The following is a 21,150-nucleotide window of genomic DNA, read 5'->3' on the forward strand; positions in this document are numbered from 1 at the left end:
AAATCTGATATGGCCACAAGGGGTCTATTGTGGAGGTCTGGCTCCCAGACTCACCAATTCCAGTCCTGGACGGGGCCAGGTTTATTCATTAACCAAGCCAGATGGAGGAGGAAGCTCCACTCTGTTGACACAGAGGGTGGGAGTCCCGGGCTCAGTTCAGACTTTCCCCTTCCCTTCCTTCTGGAAAGCCAGCTTGATGGGGAGATTATGCTTCCCTACCCCATGGCACAGTCCAGCCTGAGCCTTTCCCGGGTTACAGGCAGGAAAACAACCTTTTTCTCAGAACAACTTTGCTCACTTTGTATTCAATTCGTTCCTTCGTTTGTTCCTTCCTTCCATCCTTGATTCAACCAACATCCCTGCTGGGCCTGTGTTGGAGGCTGAGGACGGAAAGGATAGGACGTGTCCCTGTCCCTGGAGAGCACTAAGCTGGAACATACCAGTGGCCCTGCCCTTCCCTGCTCCTCAGACTTAGACACAGGTCCAGCTCTGGGGAAGCCCCTGGCTCAGGGTCCTCAGGCCTGGGTAGAGAGTTCCAGAAAGGGAGAAGAGGATACACACATGGGAACTGGGAGAGAAAAAGACAGTCAGATAGCCAGGGTGCAGACAAAGAGTCAAGAAGGGAGCAGGTAAGGCAGAACGGGTGAGCCAGGTGCCAATGTGGGGACAAAGCTCTAAATGACTAAGACAAAGTGAGACAGAAAGGCACAGGGTCAGACAGGGAAGGTCAGACATCTCTGGCTCTGTTATGAGGCCCTGATGCCAGAGCTAAATCCGAATCCAAGGGCAGGTCCCAGGCAGGAGGGGCTGGAGTGGGGGGAGGTCAGGAGTGCTCTCCAAGTCCAGTGCCCTGCTCCCACCTCTGCCAGCTTCCACCACAGGAATACACTTCTCCACGTGTTCGAGAAGGAGAGCAGGAAGGCTGAGGCAAGAGGGAGGGGAGGGCACACCCAGGAGCCCACTGAAGGGAGATCGGCCTGCCCCGTTGAAAAGTGGCACTCACAGCAATGCCAGATGTGTTGTGTTGGAGGCAGTCACTGAGGGCTCTCATCAGAGTCTTCACTAGCCTGTTCCCCATCTAGTCCCCCAGGGGAGGTGGGCTCACAGGGTCCCAAAACCCAAGCCGGCCCTTTTTTGACAAAGAGAAGAAAATCATGGGGTTGTGAGGAGTGGAGTGGATGACTGAGAGAGGCCAGATATGCCTGCATCTTCCCTGCCTCTGCTGGCCTACACCTTGGTCCCTCCTTCCCCAGCCTGCCAGCCCAGCCTGGCCCTGTGTGAGGCAGGGACATCTAAGCCCCGCTTTCAGGATCTGCCAGCCAGGATCCTGAGTCCCTGCAGGAGAGACTCAGGGGACAGCCAGGAGGGAAGAGGGAGAAGCAGGGCATCAGGCAGGAAGAAGTTCAGAGAGTGGGGAAAGAGATCCAGTTCAGGCTGAGAGAATCAGGAATTCGGGACTGAAGGGCTCAGTCTCCCACCTGAGATGACTCAAGTCAGGACCTGGGAAAGGCTTCAAGGGCAGAGGGCTCCCTGAGGGAGACCACTCTCCTAGGTGGGCTTGGCAGCAGTCCACCTCCCTGAGCAGGCAGCGGCTGAGCGAGTCACACCCCCTGTCTCCAGGCCCCTGCTGGCCCATCTGTGAGATGGGGGCTTGCCCAGCAAACTGTGCCTCCTGGGTTCTCACAGGAGACTCTGAGGTGCACAGCCAGGAGTCTGTACCCCTGCTGGAGGAGGACCGGGAGACTCCCGGTCAGAGGCAGTCAGCGCGCAGTGCCGGCTGCACCTGCTGCGGGGCCACCCTACCTTGATCTTGTGCAGGGTACGATCCATCTCCACAGCCTGCACCCACACAGACACACCGGCCTTGCTGTAGGTCAGGTTCCAGCCCGCCTCGGCCTCACACTCTGACCGGAAGCTGCGGAAGTCCTGGTCGTCGGGCACCTGGACGCTGTCGCGGCCCAGGACTGGCCGAGGCCCCGGGGGCTCTGGGGAGGCAGCTGACTGCTCCATGGGGAGGCCCAGGGCCCTGGTCCTGGTCCGGCTCTCCTGGGTCCTCCGCGGAGGCTCCGACAACGTCGACGCGGCTGCAGATGCTGACGCCACCTTCCAGGGACCTGCAAGACCGGTTTGGGAACCGGAGTCAGAACGCTGCGGGGGCGCGTGCGGCTGTCCGGGGTCCTGGCAGGTAGCGAGTTCGAGAGAAGCAGGGGCTAGCCCCCTGGCCAGCGCGCACCGCCGCCACTGGGCAGTATGCTCCTCTCTCTCTCCGCAAAAGCGCGACCTCAGACTGCCGGGGGTGGGAGCCGGAGTGGGGGCTGCGTACCGGGGTGCGGGGGAAGCCCGTCGGGACCCAGGGGAGGCCGGGACCCGAGGTGACACACGGTCCGGTGGGGTCCGCGCAGCGCTGGCCGGACTGGCTCAACTAACTCGGCAGCGGCGCCGGAGCGGGAAGCGCGCGGGGCCGGTGGTGGGGGCGGGGTGGGGCGCCCGCGGGGCCGGCAGGCTCACCTGTGCCCGCTACTCTCCGGGGCCAGCCGGGGCCGGGGGTGCGAGCGCCTCTGCCGCCGCCGCCGCCGCTGCCCGGGCGACCGGGGCCGCGCGCGGGTTCTGGGGAGAGGAGCAGTGGGTCCCGCCGCCTGGCCCCGCCCCGCGTCCCCCTGCCCCGCGCGCCACCCCCACCCCACCTTCCTCCCTCCCCCGGGGCTAGGCTGGGGGCTCCGGGGGCTCAGCTCGCCTGGGCTTGGTATTTTCCAGGCTGCGGAGGTACAGCTGACGGGGCTTGGAGCCCCGCCCCACCCCGCCCAGCCGGGTCCTAGCGCCCGCCCCCATCGCCCCCGAAGAGGACCTGGCCGGACCAGTCCTCAGGCAGGGATTGAGGAGGGTCCAAGATAGATAGGGCTCTGAGAGGAAGAGCGAGGCGGTGCTAGAAGGGGGATTCTGGAAGTTAATTGTGAACCCTTTATCTCCAACACCCTCCCACACTCACAGGTACACACCTCTGCAACAGCCTACTTGAGACACACAAGCAGCTGGTCCCTAGAACCACCCAGAGACATCCCCACATACCACACCCCTGAGACCCAAAGATGGGCACACTCCCACCACAATCAAGAGCCCACAGCTTGCCTCCCCAACCAACCACTGGCCTCAAGGTTCACAAGGTGGCTAGACTTGGACAAAATCTCCACTCCCATCACACTCCCCGCTGGGAGCTTTAATCCTCCTCCAGTCCGGGACTCTGGTCCTTGTCCACCCCCAGTCCACCTGAGCACCCCTGTACGTATTCACACACCTCCCATGGATTAAACTAGGCTTTCCAGAGCATCTGGCTCCAGAGCTCTGGGGCTCCCTGGCCCTCCCCAGGCAGAGCTGGCCAGAGCTCCACAGCCACAGGGGAGATAAGTCCACCAGCACTCCAGCCACCCCTTCCAGCCAGGGAGACTGCTACCTGCCCCCTGGGTCCTAGTGCTAGCTCTGTCTCCTGCTGCTTGTGTTAACTGAGGCCAATAGCTCAATTTCTCCGAGGCCAGGCCAATGTGAGTGTGGCAACAGGCCCAAGGCTGAGCATTCACTACCCTAGTGACTAGGGAGGGCTCGTGGTGCACTCCCCTGGATGGGCAGCTAATAGGGCACAAGTGCCCCATCACTTGCCCAGGGTCATCAGTGAGTACATGGCCATCCTGCCAAGATCCCAGATCTCAGCCTCCTCCCTCCCCAGGATTCCTTCCTTGGCTCTGGCTGCCCCATCTCTCTGGGCCTGAGTTTCCCATCTGTAGAATGTGAGCATCCGAATGTATAACCTCCTAGCCTCACCATCCTGGAGTTCTAGGATGGAACAGCTTTTCTTAAAGGTGCTAGAGAAAGATGAGGAGTTGTCACGGTGGATTCACAAATAGAGGTGTTTCTTCCTCAAGTGCTTAGGGCTCTGAGACGTTTGTGAACCAGGCCCAATTTTAAAAGTCGAGGGGGTGAGGAGGGAACTGTGATGGCAAGTCACCCCAAGGGGCATTTTGCAAAGTAAATCTTGTAAAATGAGTTGCAGGTCCCCACGTGACCTTGGATCTCCAGTGTGAGCAGCACAGTCAGATAATCATCCTTGGCCCTTCTAACCCACGTTCTTTAAGTGTGTGGTAGTGGGTGGCCTGGGGGTAGGGTGGGTGGGGGTGGGCTCTGGGTTCAAGAGGCCAGGGTTCTGGCTCTCTGCTATACACATCCTCTGCCTTCACCCCAGCCGTAGGCAGTTCACTGCCCCTCCCCTGGCTTCAATAGTTTTATCTGACAGCCTCATACCAAGGCTGATGAAAGACTCAAAAGAGGGTATACAGAGACGGCTTTGTGAACTGTAGCCTCTGGGATCTGCCATGAGGAAAAGGGAGAGGAGCACTGGCCTGGCGGCTTCTGCCTTTTTAGGGCCCCAGTGACACACGTCAGCTGACAGCAGGCACCAGGACAGTACACCTCTCATCCCCATCGCCTAGTCCTGGGAGGAAGAGATAAGGCTGAAGTGACAGCAGGAGATAGCAGTGAGGACAGGCTCACAGGACTTCTCCACCCCCGAGAGCACTGCCAGTCTGAGACACACAAATTCAGGGAGGTAGAGATGGCAGAAATCAAACCAGAACTCAAATCCAAATATAGATTAACCAAGAATGAGTCTTTTGGGTCTTGGGTCAGAAAAGGTGGGTGACCTGGTACCCTTGGGATCAGGTGGCCATGCCTTGGGCTCAACCCTGCCTGCAGGTTTAGGCCAGGCTGGCTGGAGCATAAATCCTCATTCATCAACAATTTGCCCTTGCAGGCTCTCCCAGTCCCCCAGGAATTTAGGTATCTCTGGCTCAAAGATTCATAACAACCGCCCAAACATGCTTGGATCAAAGCAGATTCATATCCCATCTCAAACACCCCTGAGCAACAGAGAGAAGGCTAGGAGGGCTGGGATGGAGGGCCTGGGGGAGGAGCCTGGAGAGGAGTCCTAGGACTTGTCGATCCCTGCTTCCCACAGCCTGGAAGTGCAAAGTGGACCTGGGTTCAAATCCTGTTGATACCATTTCCTAAACGTGTGACCAAGAGCAGGTGACATGTCCTGTCTGAGTTTCAATTTCCTCATCTAGAATAATAATACCTACTCTCTTGAGAATTATTGCAAGGAAAAGAGATGTATACATGTTGGTTTCACCCCAAATAACTAAAAATATAAATTGGAAGGGGAAAGGTAGGGAGGAATAAATACACTGTTCAAAAATGGCATATTTCCTGCAAAAAGTGTTAAGGAAATACCTTGATAGGATGGTTGTTAAGGTTCTCGTGAAAGAGTAAACAGTGCAAAAGGTTGGCGAAGCACAACCCTGTCTGACCCCTGCAGCCCCTGTCCCAGTCACAGGGCTCCTCAACAGAAAGTGGATTGGGTGGAAGTGCCCTTCCAGGCCCCAGCCCCAGGATGGGGACAGCACCAAGGAGGACTCAGAGTGGGGGTGGAAGGCAGGAGCGTGTATGAGAAAGAGAAGGTGCTTAGCAAGCTGAGAGGCATGATAAGAATGTGAGGAATCATGACCCAGGGTGCTGAGCAAGTGCGGATTTTACACGTTTCCCTCACAGAGAGAGAAGCTGAGGTGTAGGAGGCATAGGGACGCCCCTGAATCAAAGTAAGACAGAAGCCATCTGGGGACACAACTACCTAGTAGGACTCCCGGAATGGGGTGAGGGGTTGTTTGGAGATATTCACACCTGTTCTTGCTCACTGACCCCTGCCAGCTGTTGGAACAGAGTCGGGACACCGGCCTGGAGCCATCCATGACCTGGTCCATAACACTCCTCTCTCAATTCCCCTCTCTGAGTTCCCATCAGGACTAAAGACCTACAGACTAACATCATCTGGCCACAGCCCCAAACTGTACAGATGGAGAAACAAAGGCCCAAGCAGCAGGGTCAGAGCACAGGTAAGATCTTAGGTCTTCCAGCTCCTAACCCAAGGCTCTGTCCCTGCTCCCCACTACATGCCACCCCTTTCACTACCCTGGGGGTGACCTTGGGGCAGTCACAACCCTCTTTGCTTCAAGATTCCTCCCCTGCCCAAGTGTCCTAGACAATGAGGGGCTACCAGGTCCTGACTTGCTCCTGGGGCTCCCTCCTACTCACCATCTAGTCAGACAGACGGATGGCTGCCTCGATCTCCCCTCTGGGAGATGAGGAGAAGGCCTCCCTGACCCCTGCTTCCCCTAGCTCCTCTCCTCTGAGGTAACCGGCCTTGCCAGTTTGGATGAGAAAATTCCCAGGTTGCCTAGGGGAACGAGGCAGTATCCTGGGGGCATCATTCTAGAAGACTGAGCGATGACCTGTGTGATATCACCAGGAAGCAGCAGAGAGGTGATTCCAAAGGCCCCCCTGGAAGGGCTGAGGACAGAGCACTCTGAGGCCCCCAGGGCTGGCATGGCCTTGAGGGATGTGTCCTTTACAGTTTGATGGCAGGCGGCAACAGGTTCAGCACCCTAGTCCCACCTGGAGCCGGATCTGAGTGTTTGCCCAGGGTGGGTCTCCTACCCCTGCTGGGCCTCACTGAGCAAACAGTTCAAACACTGCCCTGAGTGAGCTGCTAGAGCCTGAGGGAATCACAGAGAGGCACACAGTCAGAGTTACCCACACCCCTTCTCCTGCTGGTGATGCTGTCACAGCCAAGTGCTGTGATAGGGACAGAATAGAGAGACAAAAATAAGTGATTAAACAGTTAATCCCACTAGGGGATTATAAGTAGAAAAATATGGGAAACTCCTGTAAATTAATGATTACTCGAAAAAGCAGGTTTGCTTAACCACAAAACTAAGCAGGCTTGCTTAGCAACAAAACCATGCCACAGAAGCACAGGACATGCCCCCAAATAATAAAACAATGGTGGCAGGAGACCCACATCCAGACCAGTGAGCTCAATAAGTTAATGACCCCCAAAACAGGCTCTGTGCACACACAAAAAACCCCATCATTTATGGGAAGGTGACTTTTCGAAATGAAAGACCCTCACTGTATTGAGACCTGAAAATATTTTTCGAAAGTGCTATGACAGTCCTGGCCTAACCACATGGGGAGGGACAAGTAAAGTTCCCTGCCCTGTCTGGGGGAGGAACTGATGATGGAAATGTCACGTCTACTCAAGAGGGACAAAGAAGGTCTTCTCCCCCTCCCCACTTTCCCTTTGATTATAAAACTGTAGCCCACTAAGTTCTGGGGGCACTTCCCACCCACCTGCTTGTAAGCCTCACGAGGGTCTTATACTCATAAATCACTTCTTATCTACAACTTTGCTCTCGCTGACTTCTTCTCCATGCTGACATAAAGGACTATGGTATCGAAGCTTTTTGGAGCCCCATTGAAATGATACCAATTGGTTTCACGATCACACCCATCTCCTGTCTCAGTCCACACAGCCACATAGCATCTCAGTCTCATGCGTGGGAGTCCAACAGGGGTACACTGGCTTGAGCATGGCAGGTCACCCAAGTAGGGTTGCCAGATAAAACCCAGGACACATCTTGAAATTTTATTTTCAGATAAGGAAAATCATTGTTAGCATATTTCAAATATTTGCTAAATCTGGCAACCTTACACCTGGGACCCACATCACACAGCCTCAAAGAGCTACACACCAGTCCCCTCACAGACCTCAGTCTCTTACCTGCCCTGGAAATGCGGTCAGCACCTGGGTTACAGCTGTTGTGCACATGTGTGTGTGCACATGCACACACACACACACACACACACACAAACGGCCTGGCACATCCTCTCTGTGAAGAAGTCCTGGGGCAGAGTAAGAGTCTACCACACTCATTCTAACCTTCACAATAACCTTAGGTGGAAGGTCATGCTGGGACTCCTTAGCCCCATTTGAAAAATGAGGAAAATAAGGCCCAGCAAGAAACAGAACCTATCCGTGGTATCCCCACGTGTGATCTCTGGCAGGGGGAAGAGGGGTGCAAGGGAAGTCTTGTTACACCTGGGCCAGGCTGTGTCCTCGGCAGGTATGAGCTCCTCAGGCAGGCCTGTCAAAGGAGCCTCTTCCCTCCAGGAACAATAGTCTAGGGGTTTGGGGGTGGGCCCTCTGACCCTTCCCCCTTTCAAGGGTGATACTAATAGCTCCCCCAGAGGCCCCACTAATTCCAGGAGGTGGAAACTGTTCTGTCAGGGCACTGCGGGTTCAGCTTTGAGATGAAAAAATATGAAGAAACCAAAAGAAGGAAGGTGTGGGGGCTTCCAGAAAAGAAGGCATCGTCCCAGGGCTGGAGCTCTTGCCCTGGTAAAAGGGCCAGACAACCTAGTCCTCCCCAAGACACATAAAGACACCTCCACCCCCACTGCCACCCAGCCTGAGCACGGAGCTGAAGGGAGGGCCTGGGGTCAGGCAGATGGATCAAGAGCCTCTGACAGAGAACTCCAGGGCTTTCAGAAGATTGCATTGACCCAGCAATCGAACTGGGTTCCTGCAGGCAGCAATGCCTAACAGACATTAGCAGGAGAAGGACCCAGCCTGCAGAGGGGGTGCTGGCCATCTGGGTCTGGGGCCTTCCCAAAGAGGGAGTCTCCATGGTTCTACTCTGGGCCCCACCGACTGTGGGCAAGGCCCAGCACCTCTCTGGTCTGTTTTCCTGCTGAGGTGCTTAAGATGCCTCTCTCCTGGCCTGGGGCAGCTGATGGGCTCTATAAACTGTGGACTCCTGCATGGTGGGAGGTGCATGCAGTAGAGCTCTGTTAGTCTCTTCTTTCCTCCAAGCCTAGGAACACCCTGGGCATCAAGACCCTGAAAGGCCCAGAGAGAAGCTCCCAGTCCCTGGAGGACTGGGAGAGAAGGACAGGAGAGGAGGCAGCACAGATAGGGTAAAACACCCTGCTCAGCAGTCTAGCATAATGGCTAAGAGCCTGGGCTAGGGAGCTAGGCCGTCTGGGTTAGAACCTCTTACTGTGTGATCTAGAATAAGTGACTTAACCTCTCTGTCTTGGTACTCCCATTTCTACGAACAAGTAGGCTAGTGGGACTTACATCATTGCCTCCGGGATGAAGTGAGTTCATGCACGTGGAGAGCTTAGCACGGTGCCTGGCAAGCAACAAGCACTCAATAAATGCCACAGCTACTATCAATTCTTGTCTCCTAAGCTCCCTTACCCCAGGTCTGGCAGCTGTCCCCAAGGCATAGCCTCTTTTCTAAGTCTCTGCTCCTTGATCTGGAGGCAGTGCCTTCCTCTTCTGACCTGGAGAAAAAGAAACAATCTAGGTTCACTTGGAACCTGGAGGGCTGAGAATAAAGCAGAAGTGACCATTATAACATCTTGTCACACCCCCTCACCCCAGTTCCTAACAGAGCTACTAAGGCCTGGATGGGTCCCTCTTGGGAGGCCTTCACTCAACGGCATGAGCTCCTCGCATCCACTCAGCCCACTTCTCAGTGTCTGACAACAGTGCCCCAGGACAGCAGCAGGCCCCAGGGAGCCTGGCTGTGCCCAGCCAGTGGGCAGGACAGTCCTGAGATGTCCACACCCCAGGAGCTGGTGTCTAGGACCCTTTGAAGGGCTCGTGTGGGGAAGGCTTGCTAGGAGCTCTGTCAGTTAGTGGGGCTGAAGACTGTGCCCTGGGTCAGGGTTCATCTTGAGGTCCAAAATTCGTACCTGGGCCAGGCCTAGAAGAAGCCCAGCTTTCCCGGGGCATTGCTGTTTCGGGGACTCCTGCCAACCACTGCCCTCTGCCCTGAGGCACTGGTACCCCCAGTTAGTGGGCATCTCCATGGTGCTTCCCCGGGGGCAGCTGCCTCCTTCAGCACCTTCTAAATTTAGGGCTTGGGCTCTGTGACTCATTACTGAATCTGCTTTGCTACCCTCCTCCAGGAGTGTGCTCCCACGGTATTTTTATCTTCTGCTGCCTCAGACTGATTAATAAGGCCCTAGAATCCTGCAGCAGCCACACACACACCACTGAGAGCTCCCCAGTCCACCCACCCCAGCTCGGCTCTGGACTGCTCTCTGACCAGGTCCTCTACTCCCCTTTCCTTTACCTGTCTGTGCACCCACCCCCACCCTGCTATGCCCCAACCCACAACCCACCCAGGTGTCCACATCTGGCTCCAAGTGTGACTGCAGTGGCGGAGGGAAAAGAGAGATGGAGCCTGTCCCCTCCTAACCAGCTGCCAGGCAGAGCCCTGGCCGAACACCAGGACACCTGAGTTCTGGCCTAGACCCCCACCCCTCACCTTACTGTGGGGCTCTGGGTGAGCTCGTGGCCTCTCTGGTCATCTCTTTCTTTCTCTATAAATAAGGGGTTTGAACCAGACCTCCACTAGGGTGGCCTGGACCAGAGCTGAAAGTACCAATGGACTAGACTGCCACCTTCAAACAGGGTGAGCTGGGGGTAGGGTATCTGATATTGGGCCCTGTCTCCCACCCAGGTGCCTCTCTGTCCCCAGCTCCTGCTCTGTTCAGGGGACATACACAGGTCAAGACCCTGCTGTCAGCCTTTTGGGACTTCTGCCCTGCAGGGAGGAAGGGCCATGGTCTCACTGCCCAGGGCTGTACTGTGCAGCTCTGGGCAAGAATCACCTTAACTCTGGACCCAGGTCGTCAGGAACATGAATCACATGTGTGTGGAGGTGTAAATGCTCCCTGCCAGGTTCCCAGTGCCAGAGGGAGAAATGGGGATGTGAAGGCCTCCCACCCCTCAACTTTCACAAACACAGGCTGCCTGGGCGCAGAGTGGAGGTATCTGGGAGGCAGACAGATCAGGGGTGGTGGCATCTCCGCCCCTACCAGACTCTGGGAGAACCCCATCTCCAGCTGGCCTCCACCTGTGTTCATGAGTAACAAAGAGCGGCTAACAGTTACTGAGCCGGTACCATGGGCCTAGTGCTATTATATGCACTTAACAGTTCTTAACTCATTTAATTCATAGTTACACCTCAGATAGCCCTGGATACGGCTTACCACTCCCACTTTAGAGACAGTGAGGCTCTGAGTAGGGTAGTGACTCACCAAGAATCACAGCATTAAGTCACTGGGAGGGCAAATTAAAAGCTGAGTCTGACTGCAATCCTGGCTTCTGTTTGTACCCTAAGGTAGCTCTTCTCAGTGTATACATTAGACACTCAATAAATGTTTGATGAAGCTGTTTGATCACTGCCATGTCATGGAAAGATCCCTATCCTAGTCCAGTTTTACGCCAGCTCCTTGTGTGTCCTGAAGAGAGTCTTTTCTTCCGTTAGCCTCAGTTTCCCCTGCTGAAAACAGAGACAAGTGAAGGCCCAGAGAATGAGACAGTTAGAGGTGAGGAAGATCTTGAATTTCTATTTCTACAAACATCTTCCTTTCATGACTTGCCGGAGGAGGCCCCATTTGCAACCAGACCTTAGCGGCTCCAAGCCCCTGCCAAACCCATGTCCAGAGCTTCTAAGAGCACTCCAGAGAAAAACAACTGGGTACAGCCCTGCTCCAAGGGACAGAGAAAAGGGCAGGATCTTGGTTGGTAGTATGGTTTGCCCACGATGCCACCTGACAGCTCCACCTGGTTGGGGGAGTGGCTCCTAAAGCCTCTCAGCTCAACCTGTATCACTTCCTGTCCTTAGCATCCAAGCCAGCCCAGGTACCACCTCCAGCTGTCATGGGCAGCTGTCAGAGCCCCAAATGAAATCACCTGAGCACTCAGGTTCAGAAATAGAGACCACCCGTTTCCATTCAGGGTTGGTCCCCTTAACATTAGCCCCTCATCTGTCACATCTGAGCTCCTTCCCTTACCTGGGCCACTCTTCTGAGAAGTAGGATCTGTACAGCTTCTGCCACACTGTCCTCTGTCTCCAGGATTCTCCAGTTCCTCCTTAATTTCTTGCCTTTGGTAGTCATCTCAACAGAGTAGGGTCTTCCTCCACTAGGCCCAGCAGGTAGGAGAAGGATTAGGAATAGGGGCTTCTCCGGACTCTGAGCGCAGTCTGTCTCTCTAAGCCTATATGCAACTAATCCTGGAGATGCAAGGAAGGGCTCCAAGCCCAAAGCCAGCAGCCTGAGTTTTAGCCCTTGCTCACACACTGCTGAGACCTAGAGCAAGCTCCTGCCCCTGTAGGGGCCCTCAGTTTTGCAATTTGTAGTATGATGAAATAGTTCCTCAATCTGCAATCACCGATTGTAATAATCTTCTGCCCTTATAGATTGCTCGGCAACTTAGTTTCATTTCTGCATCTTATTTGATCCTTCCAATATCCTACTTCCATTTACAAATCAGAAAGCTTAGGTCCTCAGGGGAACAGAACTACCAAGGTCACACAGCAACTCAGAGACAGAGTCTAGAGTCCTTGCATCCTGAACCATCGTTGGTCCCTCACACGCAAAGATGCCCTAGCATACTCTCGCTTTATCACTTTCTCTGACCCGCTGTCCCACTGGTAAAATGAGTGCTCCAAAGATCAGATTAACAGACGCAATGAAGGGAGCTGTGCTTAGCAAACCATTTAAAAAAAAAAAGGCAGAAAAATAACGGATTGTTACGTTACTGTTTATTACTGTTATCTTTGCTAAGGCGCCCCCGCGTGTCCATCCCCAGGCGCTCCGTTCGCGCAGGCGCTCTACGATGTTTACGGACGCCCTGAGGCCCGGCGTTTGCGCGTGCGCTTCCCGTCAGGGATGGCCCCACCGCCCGCCGTCGGACGCTGCTTTCAAGTCCCCTAGTGGTTGTGGCTGGAGCGTAACTATGGTTCCCTGGGGCCCGGTCGGCTTCGCCTTGGGTTGAGGCGTCTCTACAAGTCGGGAGCGGCGGAGACCTAAGCAGTGGCAGGGAGAGGCACAGCGCGGTCTCTCAGACTCCTGCATCTCAAGTCACCGTTGCACTAAGTCTCGGGTGCCAACTTTCGGGCCCCTCACCGCGCACTCGGCGGCCGCGGTGAATTGGACCGGAACTGACCACGCACTGCCTCATGGGAGCCTTAGTTCGTGGCTAGAACCTTTTCGGAGGTGGGACGCTGTTTAAACTACATTTCCCAGAAGTCCAAGAGGCCAGCGTCTCAGAAGAAGGGCCCGGGGCTTGTTGGGAGATGGAGTGTGGCGGTGGTAGTGAGTTTGTGCAGGAAGGGAAACGTGAAGAAGCGTTGGAGCCTCCGGCTTTTAGCTTGGGTTGTGGGTTCGAGGTACGGATGAGTTACACGGTAGCTGTCAAAGGAAGAGAGTAGCGCTATTGGGCTGAGACTACACTCCCAGGGGTCACCATCGCCTGTGACTCTCAGTTCTCTTACTGCTTGTAACGATGGAAATATTCTACAGCTGCACTGTCCAATAGGGTAGAGACTAGCCTGTGGCTACTTAACATTTGACATGAGGTTAAGTGCCATGAAGGAAGAGAAATATTTATTTGAATTTATTTAAAAATTAAATCCAATTAATTACTTTTAGTTAAATTTAAATAGCAACCTATGGGCTCAGTTAAGTTCAGTCGCTCAGTTGCTTATGACTCTTTGCGACCCCATGGACTGAAGCCTGCCAGGCTTCCCTGTCCATCACCAACTCCCGGAGCTTACTCAAACTCATGTCCATTGAGTCGGTGATGCCATCCAACCATCTCATCCTCTATCGTCCCCTTCTCCTCCTGCCTTCAATCTTTCTCAGCATCAGGGTCTTTTCCAGTGAGTCAGTTCTTTGCATCAGGTGGTTAAAATATTGGAGTTTCAGCTATGACTAGTGGCCACCTTATTCTACAGCGTACAGTGTACTAGACCTCCTAGTGTTAATAATCAACAGTCATCTTCCTGGTTTGTGAGACCTAAGACTTTATAGTTTTCTTTCTACTGTTGACTGAAAAAAAAGTACACCACGTAAAGGTTGAGAACTACGTTTTATTTGCAGCCTTACTGAGGATTATAACCTGGGATGGCAGCCTCTCAGATAGCTCTGAAGGACTGTTCAAAAGAGGTAAGGAAGGAGCAAGGAATTTTCCCTGAAAAAAAAAATGTGTAGTGAACATTCAAAGATTATTGCTATTCATACACAAGAAACCAGATGTCACAAATTAACTTTTAGTGCCCTTTTATGTATGAGAAGATGCAAGAGTCTAGGCTTACTGAAATTATTCCTTTGGGATGGTTTTGAACTGTGTTGGAGAAAACTCTTGACAGTCCCTTGGACAGCAAGGAGATCCAACCAGTCCATCCTAAAGGAAATCATTACTGAATATTCATTGGAAGGACTGATGCTGAAGCTGAAACTCCGATAGTTTGACCACCTGATGGGAAGAACTCAGTCATTGGAAAAGACCCTGTTGCTGGGAAAGATTGAAGGCAGGAGGAAAAGGGGATGACAGAGGATGAGATGGTTGGATGGCATCACCGACTCAATGGACATGAGTTTGAGTAAACTCCAGGAGTTGGTGATGGACAAGGAGTGCTGTGATGCAGTCCATGGGGTTGCAAAGAGTCGGACATGACTGAGCAACTGAATTGAACTGATGCATCTTAAAACTATCTAGGGTTAGTATACTGTTTTTCTCCATCCAGAATTCCCCCTCAGGGTGCACGCATTGTAGGGGGTAACTGCAGGGGCTGATGACTTGATGGCAGGAAACATTCTTTGTTTACTTACTTGACAGGCAACATATTTTTTTTGTCCACACTGCCTACTTACTACACTCAGTCTGCAGATTCCACCTCCTTTGTGTGTCCCTTGAAAATCTAAAAATTAGTTCAGGCTGTAAAAACCTGCTGTGGTGTTCGTCAGGCTAGAATAACAGACAGAGAGAAAGCCAGCTACAAAATTAATAAGAAACAAAATTTTTCCCAGAGACATACTGCAGCTATAAAATATCATAACAACCCTCTTCTTGGAGTGACTATTTCTTACTCACTGAACAATTTTGTTTTCTAAAATCACAGACTATCAGAAATTTTGCTTTTAGAATAGGAATGGAACTCTTGCCTGGAGGAGCTAAATCACTAAGAGGACAGGGTTTACAACCCAGGTGTGGAGAGATTCAGAAAAGGGACTTCTAAACATGTATTCCACATGAGTCTTAACTATATTGTTTCCGAGGAAACAAGACCCTGAGTCCACTGAGCAGTCCCGACCTGATGTAAGCTACTTTACACACAGCTCTAGTTTGCTTTGAGCTATCAAAATACTGCCTGATTTACATTTCACCTAATTCCACCTCTCTCAGATCCTATAAGAACTCTTTTTCTTTGTGTTTGGTAGGACACTCCTTGATTCCTCTGATATGCTGTCTTCCTCATAGCAATGGGTCAATAAACCTGACTCCATTGGACTATGGATTGTCCCCGGTGGTCTTTGATTGATTGGGTTAGAACACCCTGAAATACTGGTGTCCTCCACGTTCCCTCACAGGCCCTCTCTTCACTGCATACTCTCCTTGGATGACTTCATTCACTTCCATCCATAAGCTGATGATCCCCCAATTTATGGCTTAGGTCTCTCTTTGGCCTCTGAGACGTCTACTTCTGGTTGACTCATGTTCCTTAAACTCCGTGAATTTAACACTGAATCTTTTTTTGGAGGGGAGGGGCAGCCAATTTTCACTGCTGTGCTCCAAGTAAGAACTAGGCACTGACCACCTCTGACCATGATATGAGTAGGGACACTCCTCACCTGGGTCAGATAACTCTTCACACACTGTCCTCAAAACTACAGCACACTGGGTCAGCTGCTTTTCACATAGGTCAGCAGCCCAAAGCTTAGAAAGCTGGGGGCGGGGGGTTGGGGGCTGCAAGTGGAAAGTGGGTTTCAATTACTCTGCCCCCTTCCCCTGATCCCTCAGTAATGGCCAGGGCCTCAAGAAAGAGGCTGCAGAGGCAATCCCATCTGTCTCCCCCTCCTCATCTCTCATGGTCCCCCCCAACTTGAAGCTCTTCCAGTGGTGTCTCCAGCTCATCCAGTCTTAGACCCTACTAGTGCCTTGGAAATTTCATAGCCAACTGTTTTCACTGAGCCTGGTGGCTATGCAGAAGGGTGAGGTGTGGCCTGCCTGCTGCCTGGAGGGAGGGTGAACACTGTGGGAAGAAGCTTCATCTTGGGCTGTGTTTGGTTTTCTCTTAAACATGGCTAGAAGCAAATACACTTCAACATCTTGAGGATTTAACTTCCATGTGAAGGACCCTCTAGCCATTTCTATTCCACTTCACCTCTGCCACATCTCATCTACGAAAGATGTTTATATTCCTCTTATTCATGTAACTTTGACCTGACTTTTTGGAAAATGAAAAGGGGTCATCTTTCCCGTCCATTTCAAAGCACTGTTTACGTTTACCCATACTGACTGATGCCCAAATCACAAGTTTCTCTCCTTGGTGGATGTAGCTTCCGTATCTCATTCCAAACATTGTTTTCCCTTTAAAGCAATAGTCAACAGTGCATTCATGTGGTTTGTAAGAAAGGTTGGGGGTCCTAGGACCCCATCAGCTACAGATGAACTTGTTCCCTCAAACCCTGAGCCTTTTGACCATTTCATGCTTCTAAACCATTTAATTTTTAGTTCTGTATTGTTTAATTCATAATCTTTGGTGGACCATTGATTATAGACATAAACAACTATTTAAAGAGAAGCTTAAAAATAAACCTGTAAGTCTGTCTAAAGATGATTGTTACCAGATTCTTGCATTTATCAAACCAAAATTTATATACAGCCTATCCAGATGTCACAGAGACTACGAAGCCACAGCTAGAAGAAAGAAAAAAAAGCAGACATGATGGCTTTTCATGTATGGAGAATAAAGCTAGTCCACTCTCACAGGTGTCATTTGTGAGAACTGCTTGCAAACAGCAGTCTGAACCTTTTTTTTTTTTTTTTTAAATTTTTCAGTCTGAACCTTTAATCTCATCATTTAGAAACAAAACATAAACATTAGAAACAGAAAAATAAACCTGTTGGATTTTAAAAAGTATTATGAAGTATTTCAGACATATACTTCCAATGTTAGGACACACAGATCCAGTTTTTTCTTTGGGTTTTACTGAATTCCATCTTTTGAGTATACCATATGTAATCATTCATCCTGTCATATACTGGAGTGCAACTGCTGGGACCAAGGGTGTGTTTGAATGATTGTGTGTGTGTGTGTGTGTGTGTGTGTGTGACTGTGATGTAGCCAAAGTGCCCACCCAAGAGGTTAGCTCTGTTTACACTCCTACCAGCAGGAAATGATAGTTCCATTTCCCACACCCTCACCAACTCTAAATATTAATAAATTTCTTAATTTTTACCAATCTGATGACTGTAACATGACCTCTCATTCATACTTTAACTTAAATTTCACTAGTTGTGCATAATTTTTTTGTGTGGACCATTTGGTTTTCTTCTTCTGATAAAAATCATTGCCCATTTTTATATAAGGTTTTCTGCTCTTCAGCTGAAGTTCTTTACATCCTTTGGATTTTTACTAATTTGTTATACATGTTGCAAATATTTTCTCCTCATCTACCTCTCTATCTGCCTCTCTTTTTACTTCGTATATAGTGTCTGTTTTTGAGAAAAAATATATAACGTAAAAATTACTATTTTAAGGACTTCCCTGGTCCAGTGGTTAAGATTCCACACTTCCACAACGGGAGTGCAGGTCCTATCCCTAGTCAGGAAACTAAGGTTGCAGGGAGCAGCCTAAAAATATGTACATATATTACCATTTTAACCATTTTTAAGTGTACAATAATTCAGTGGCATTAATTACATTCACAATGTTGCAAAACCATTACCACTATTTCCAAAGCTGTTTCATCATCTCAAACAGAAATTCTGCAAACATTAAGTAATAACTACCCATTTCCTCCACATGCCTTTATAACCTCTAATCTACATTCTGTTTCCATCAGTTTGACTATTCTATATATTTTATATAAGTGGTCACAAAATATTTGTCCTTTTGTGTCTGACATTTCATGTGGTATAAATTTTCAAGATTCATAGAAGTTATAGCATGTATCAGAACTTCATTGCTTTTTATGGCTGAATAACATTTCACTGTATGTATAAACCACGTTTTGCTTATTTATTCACCTGTTAATGGACATGAGTTGTTTCCACCTTTTTTCTATTGTGAATAATATTATGACCCTGTGCCGGTGCTCGTGCATGCGTGCTAAGTCGCTTCAGTCATGTCTGACTCTTTGCAACTGCACAGACTGTAGCCTGCCAGGCTTCTTTGTCCATGGGGTTCTCCAGGCAAGAGTTCTGGAGTGGATTGCCATTACCTCCTCCAGAGGATCCTCCTGACGCAGGGATAGAACCTGAGTCTCCTGTGTCTCCTCCGTTGCAGGTGGATTCTTTACTGCGGAGCCACTGGGGAAGCCCCATTATGAACAAAGATATACAAATATCTCTTTGAGTCCTTGCCTTCAGTAAACCTAGGAGTGGAATTACTGGTAGGTTCTATGTTTAATACATTATGTCTATGTTTAACCTTTTGAGAAACCATCAAACTTTCCCACAGTGGCTGCACCATTTTACATTCCCACTAGGAATGCCTAAAGGTTCCAGTTTCTTAACATCTTTGCCAGTGCTTGTTATTTTCCATTAAAACAATTTTTTAAAATCATAGCCATCATAGTAGGCATAAGGTGATTTGCATTTCCCTAATGAATAACAACACTGAGCACTCTTTCATGTGTTTATTGGTTTTTTGTATATCTTCTTTGAAGAAATGTCTATTCAAATTATTTGCCCATTTTTTGAATTGGGTTATTTTTGTTGTTGTTCAGTCATTAAGTTGTATCTGACTTTTTGTGACCCCATGGATTGTAGCACTCCTGGCTTCCCTGTCCTTCACTATCTCCCAGAGTTTGTTCAAATTCATGTCCATTGAGTCTCGGTGATGTTATCTAACCATTTACTCTTCTGCCCCCGCTCCTTTCTCCTTTTGCCTTCAATCTTTCCCAGCATCAGGGTCTTTTTCAAAGAGTCAGCTCTTCACATCAGGAAGCCAGAGTATTGGAGTTTCAGCTTCAGCATCAGTCCTTCCAATGAATATTCAGGATTAATTTCCTTTAGGATTGACTGGTTTAATCTCCTTGCAGTCCAAGGGGCTCTCAAGAGTCTTCTCCAGCACCACAATTTGAAAGGATCAATTCTTTGGTTCTCAACCTTCTTTAATGGTCCAACGCTCATATCTGTACATGACTACTAGAAAAACCATAGCTTTGTCTATTAGACCTCTGTCGGCAAAGTGATGTCTCTGCTTTTTAATATGCTGTCTAGGTTTGTCATAGTTTTCTTTCCAAGGAGCAAACCTCTTAATATCATGGTTGCAGTCACTGTCTGCAGTGATTTTGGAGCCCAAGAAAATAAAATCTGTCACTGCTTCCACTTTTTTCCCCTTCTATTTGCCATGAAGTGATGGGACCAGATGCCATGATTTTAGTTTTTTGAATATTGAGGTTAAAGCCAGCTTTTTCACTCTCCTTTCTCATTCTCATCAAGAGGGTGTTGAGTTTTAGGAGTTTGTTATTTTTTCTGGATACTAGGCCCTTAGAGATATATCTGCAAATAATTTTTCCTATTCTGTAGGTTGTCTTCTCACTTTCTTCATCATCTCCTTTGATGCACAAAAGCTCTTTTCTTCCTTTATTGCCCGTGCTTTTGGTATCCGGAGAAGGCAATGGCAACCCACTCTGGTACTCTTGCCTGGAAATCCCACGGACGGAGGAACCTAGGGGGCTGCAGTCCATGGGGTCACACAGGGTCAGACACGACTGATATGACTTAGCAGCAGCAGCAGCTTTTGGTATCATATTCATAAAATTATAGTCATAAAGATTTTCCCTAATGCTTTTTCAAAGATTTTTAAAATAGTTTTAGCTCTTAAGTTTAGGTCCATTTTGAGTTAGCTGTCTTGTATATAACATGAGGTAAGGGTCTGATTTTATTCTTTTGCATATACAAATCCAGTTGTCTCAGCCATTTGTTGAAGAAAAAATATTTATCTATTGAATTGAGTTGGCATCCTTGTCAAAAAGCAATTGTGTATGGATTTGATGTATGGATGTATGGATTTACTCCTGGATCTCAATTTTATTCTAATGGTCCTTGTGTCTATCTTTATGCCATTACAACCCTTTTTTTTTTTTTTTTTTAACTGTTGTAGCTTTGTAGTATATCTTGAAGGGTAAAATCCTTCAAATATGTCCTTTTTCAAGATTATTTTGGCTATTCAGGATACCTTGCAATTCCATATGAATTTTAGGATTGGCATTTCCATTTCTGCAAGAAAGACTTGTAATCTTGATAGGGCATGATGTGTTTTATTGTCCAGAAATTTTATATTTTGATACAGTTAAATTACCTATCTTTTCCCTTATGACTTTTGTGTTATGCATGTTGTTTAGGAAGGTCTTCCCTATCCCAAGGTTATCAATAAATTATTCTACTTGTTTCTGATATCTTTATCATCTTATGATTATAAGTCATAATGTAATATAATTCATCTGGAATTTACTTTTGCATATGGTGTGAAGAAAAAAATTATAACTATTTTTTTTTGCTAACTGGATAATTAATTGTCCTTACATAAATTATTGAAGAGATTCCTTTTTTCTATATATCTGAAATGCTACCTTCATCATATTAAATTTCTACATGGGAGGATCTATTTTTGTTCTCTATTTTATTATTAACCTTGCCTATTTTTGAACAAGCAGCACACAATTTTCATTATACTAGTCTTTCCTCATTCTTAAAAATATTTTTGTGGTATTCTTTTTGAGATGAGTTTTAGAAACAACTTGTCAAATTCCATAACAATGAAATCCTATTGGAATGTAATGGGAATATATTGACTTCATAATTTGTGTAAATTACATTTTTATTTTTAGTCTTTCCAACTCCAAACATTTATATTTTTTCTTTCATTTAGATATTCTTGTATGTTCTTCAGTTAATTTAATTGATTGCATTAAGATACATTAAATATATAATTGATACAATTGAATTAATTTAGGTTGTTCATTTTCAATATATAATTGATACAATTGAATTAATTTATGTTGTTCATTTTCAGCTAGTAAATTTTTTCTTGTTATACTCCTAAATATATTTGTTTTTGTTGCTGTCGTGAATGACTTTGTTTTTACTACATTTTCTAACTGGATATTACTGGGAGGCATAATAACTTCTGAAAATATTTTCTATATATTAGTTATAGAAGCCTTCCT

The 21,150-nt window shown here is 48.9% G+C and overlaps 1 protein-coding gene across 4 annotated transcripts in view; it reads right to left on the bottom strand.

Moving 5' to 3' along the window:
- STARD10 (StAR related lipid transfer domain containing 10) overlaps window positions 1-21,150 on the bottom strand; it is a 46,404-nt gene that overhangs the window by 20,775 nt on the left and 4,479 nt on the right. The window contains exons 1-2 of one of the 4 annotated variants that reach the window (XM_043480782.1): window positions 2,735-2,757; window positions 1,804-2,114 (exon numbers count right to left, since the gene is read on the bottom strand). In XM_043480782.1, the coding sequence (XP_043336717.1) occupies window positions 1,804-2,010 (207 nt within the window). In that variant the 5' untranslated portion in view covers window positions 2,011-2,114; window positions 2,735-2,757. The other 3 variants (XM_043480779.1, XM_043480780.1, XM_043480781.1) reach the window with 3 other exon arrangements.

This window comes from Cervus canadensis, chromosome 11 (assembly GCF_019320065.1).
Source record: "Cervus canadensis isolate Bull #8, Minnesota chromosome 11, ASM1932006v1, whole genome shotgun sequence".
NCBI classification, from domain to species: domain Eukaryota; kingdom Metazoa; phylum Chordata; class Mammalia; order Artiodactyla; family Cervidae; genus Cervus; species Cervus canadensis.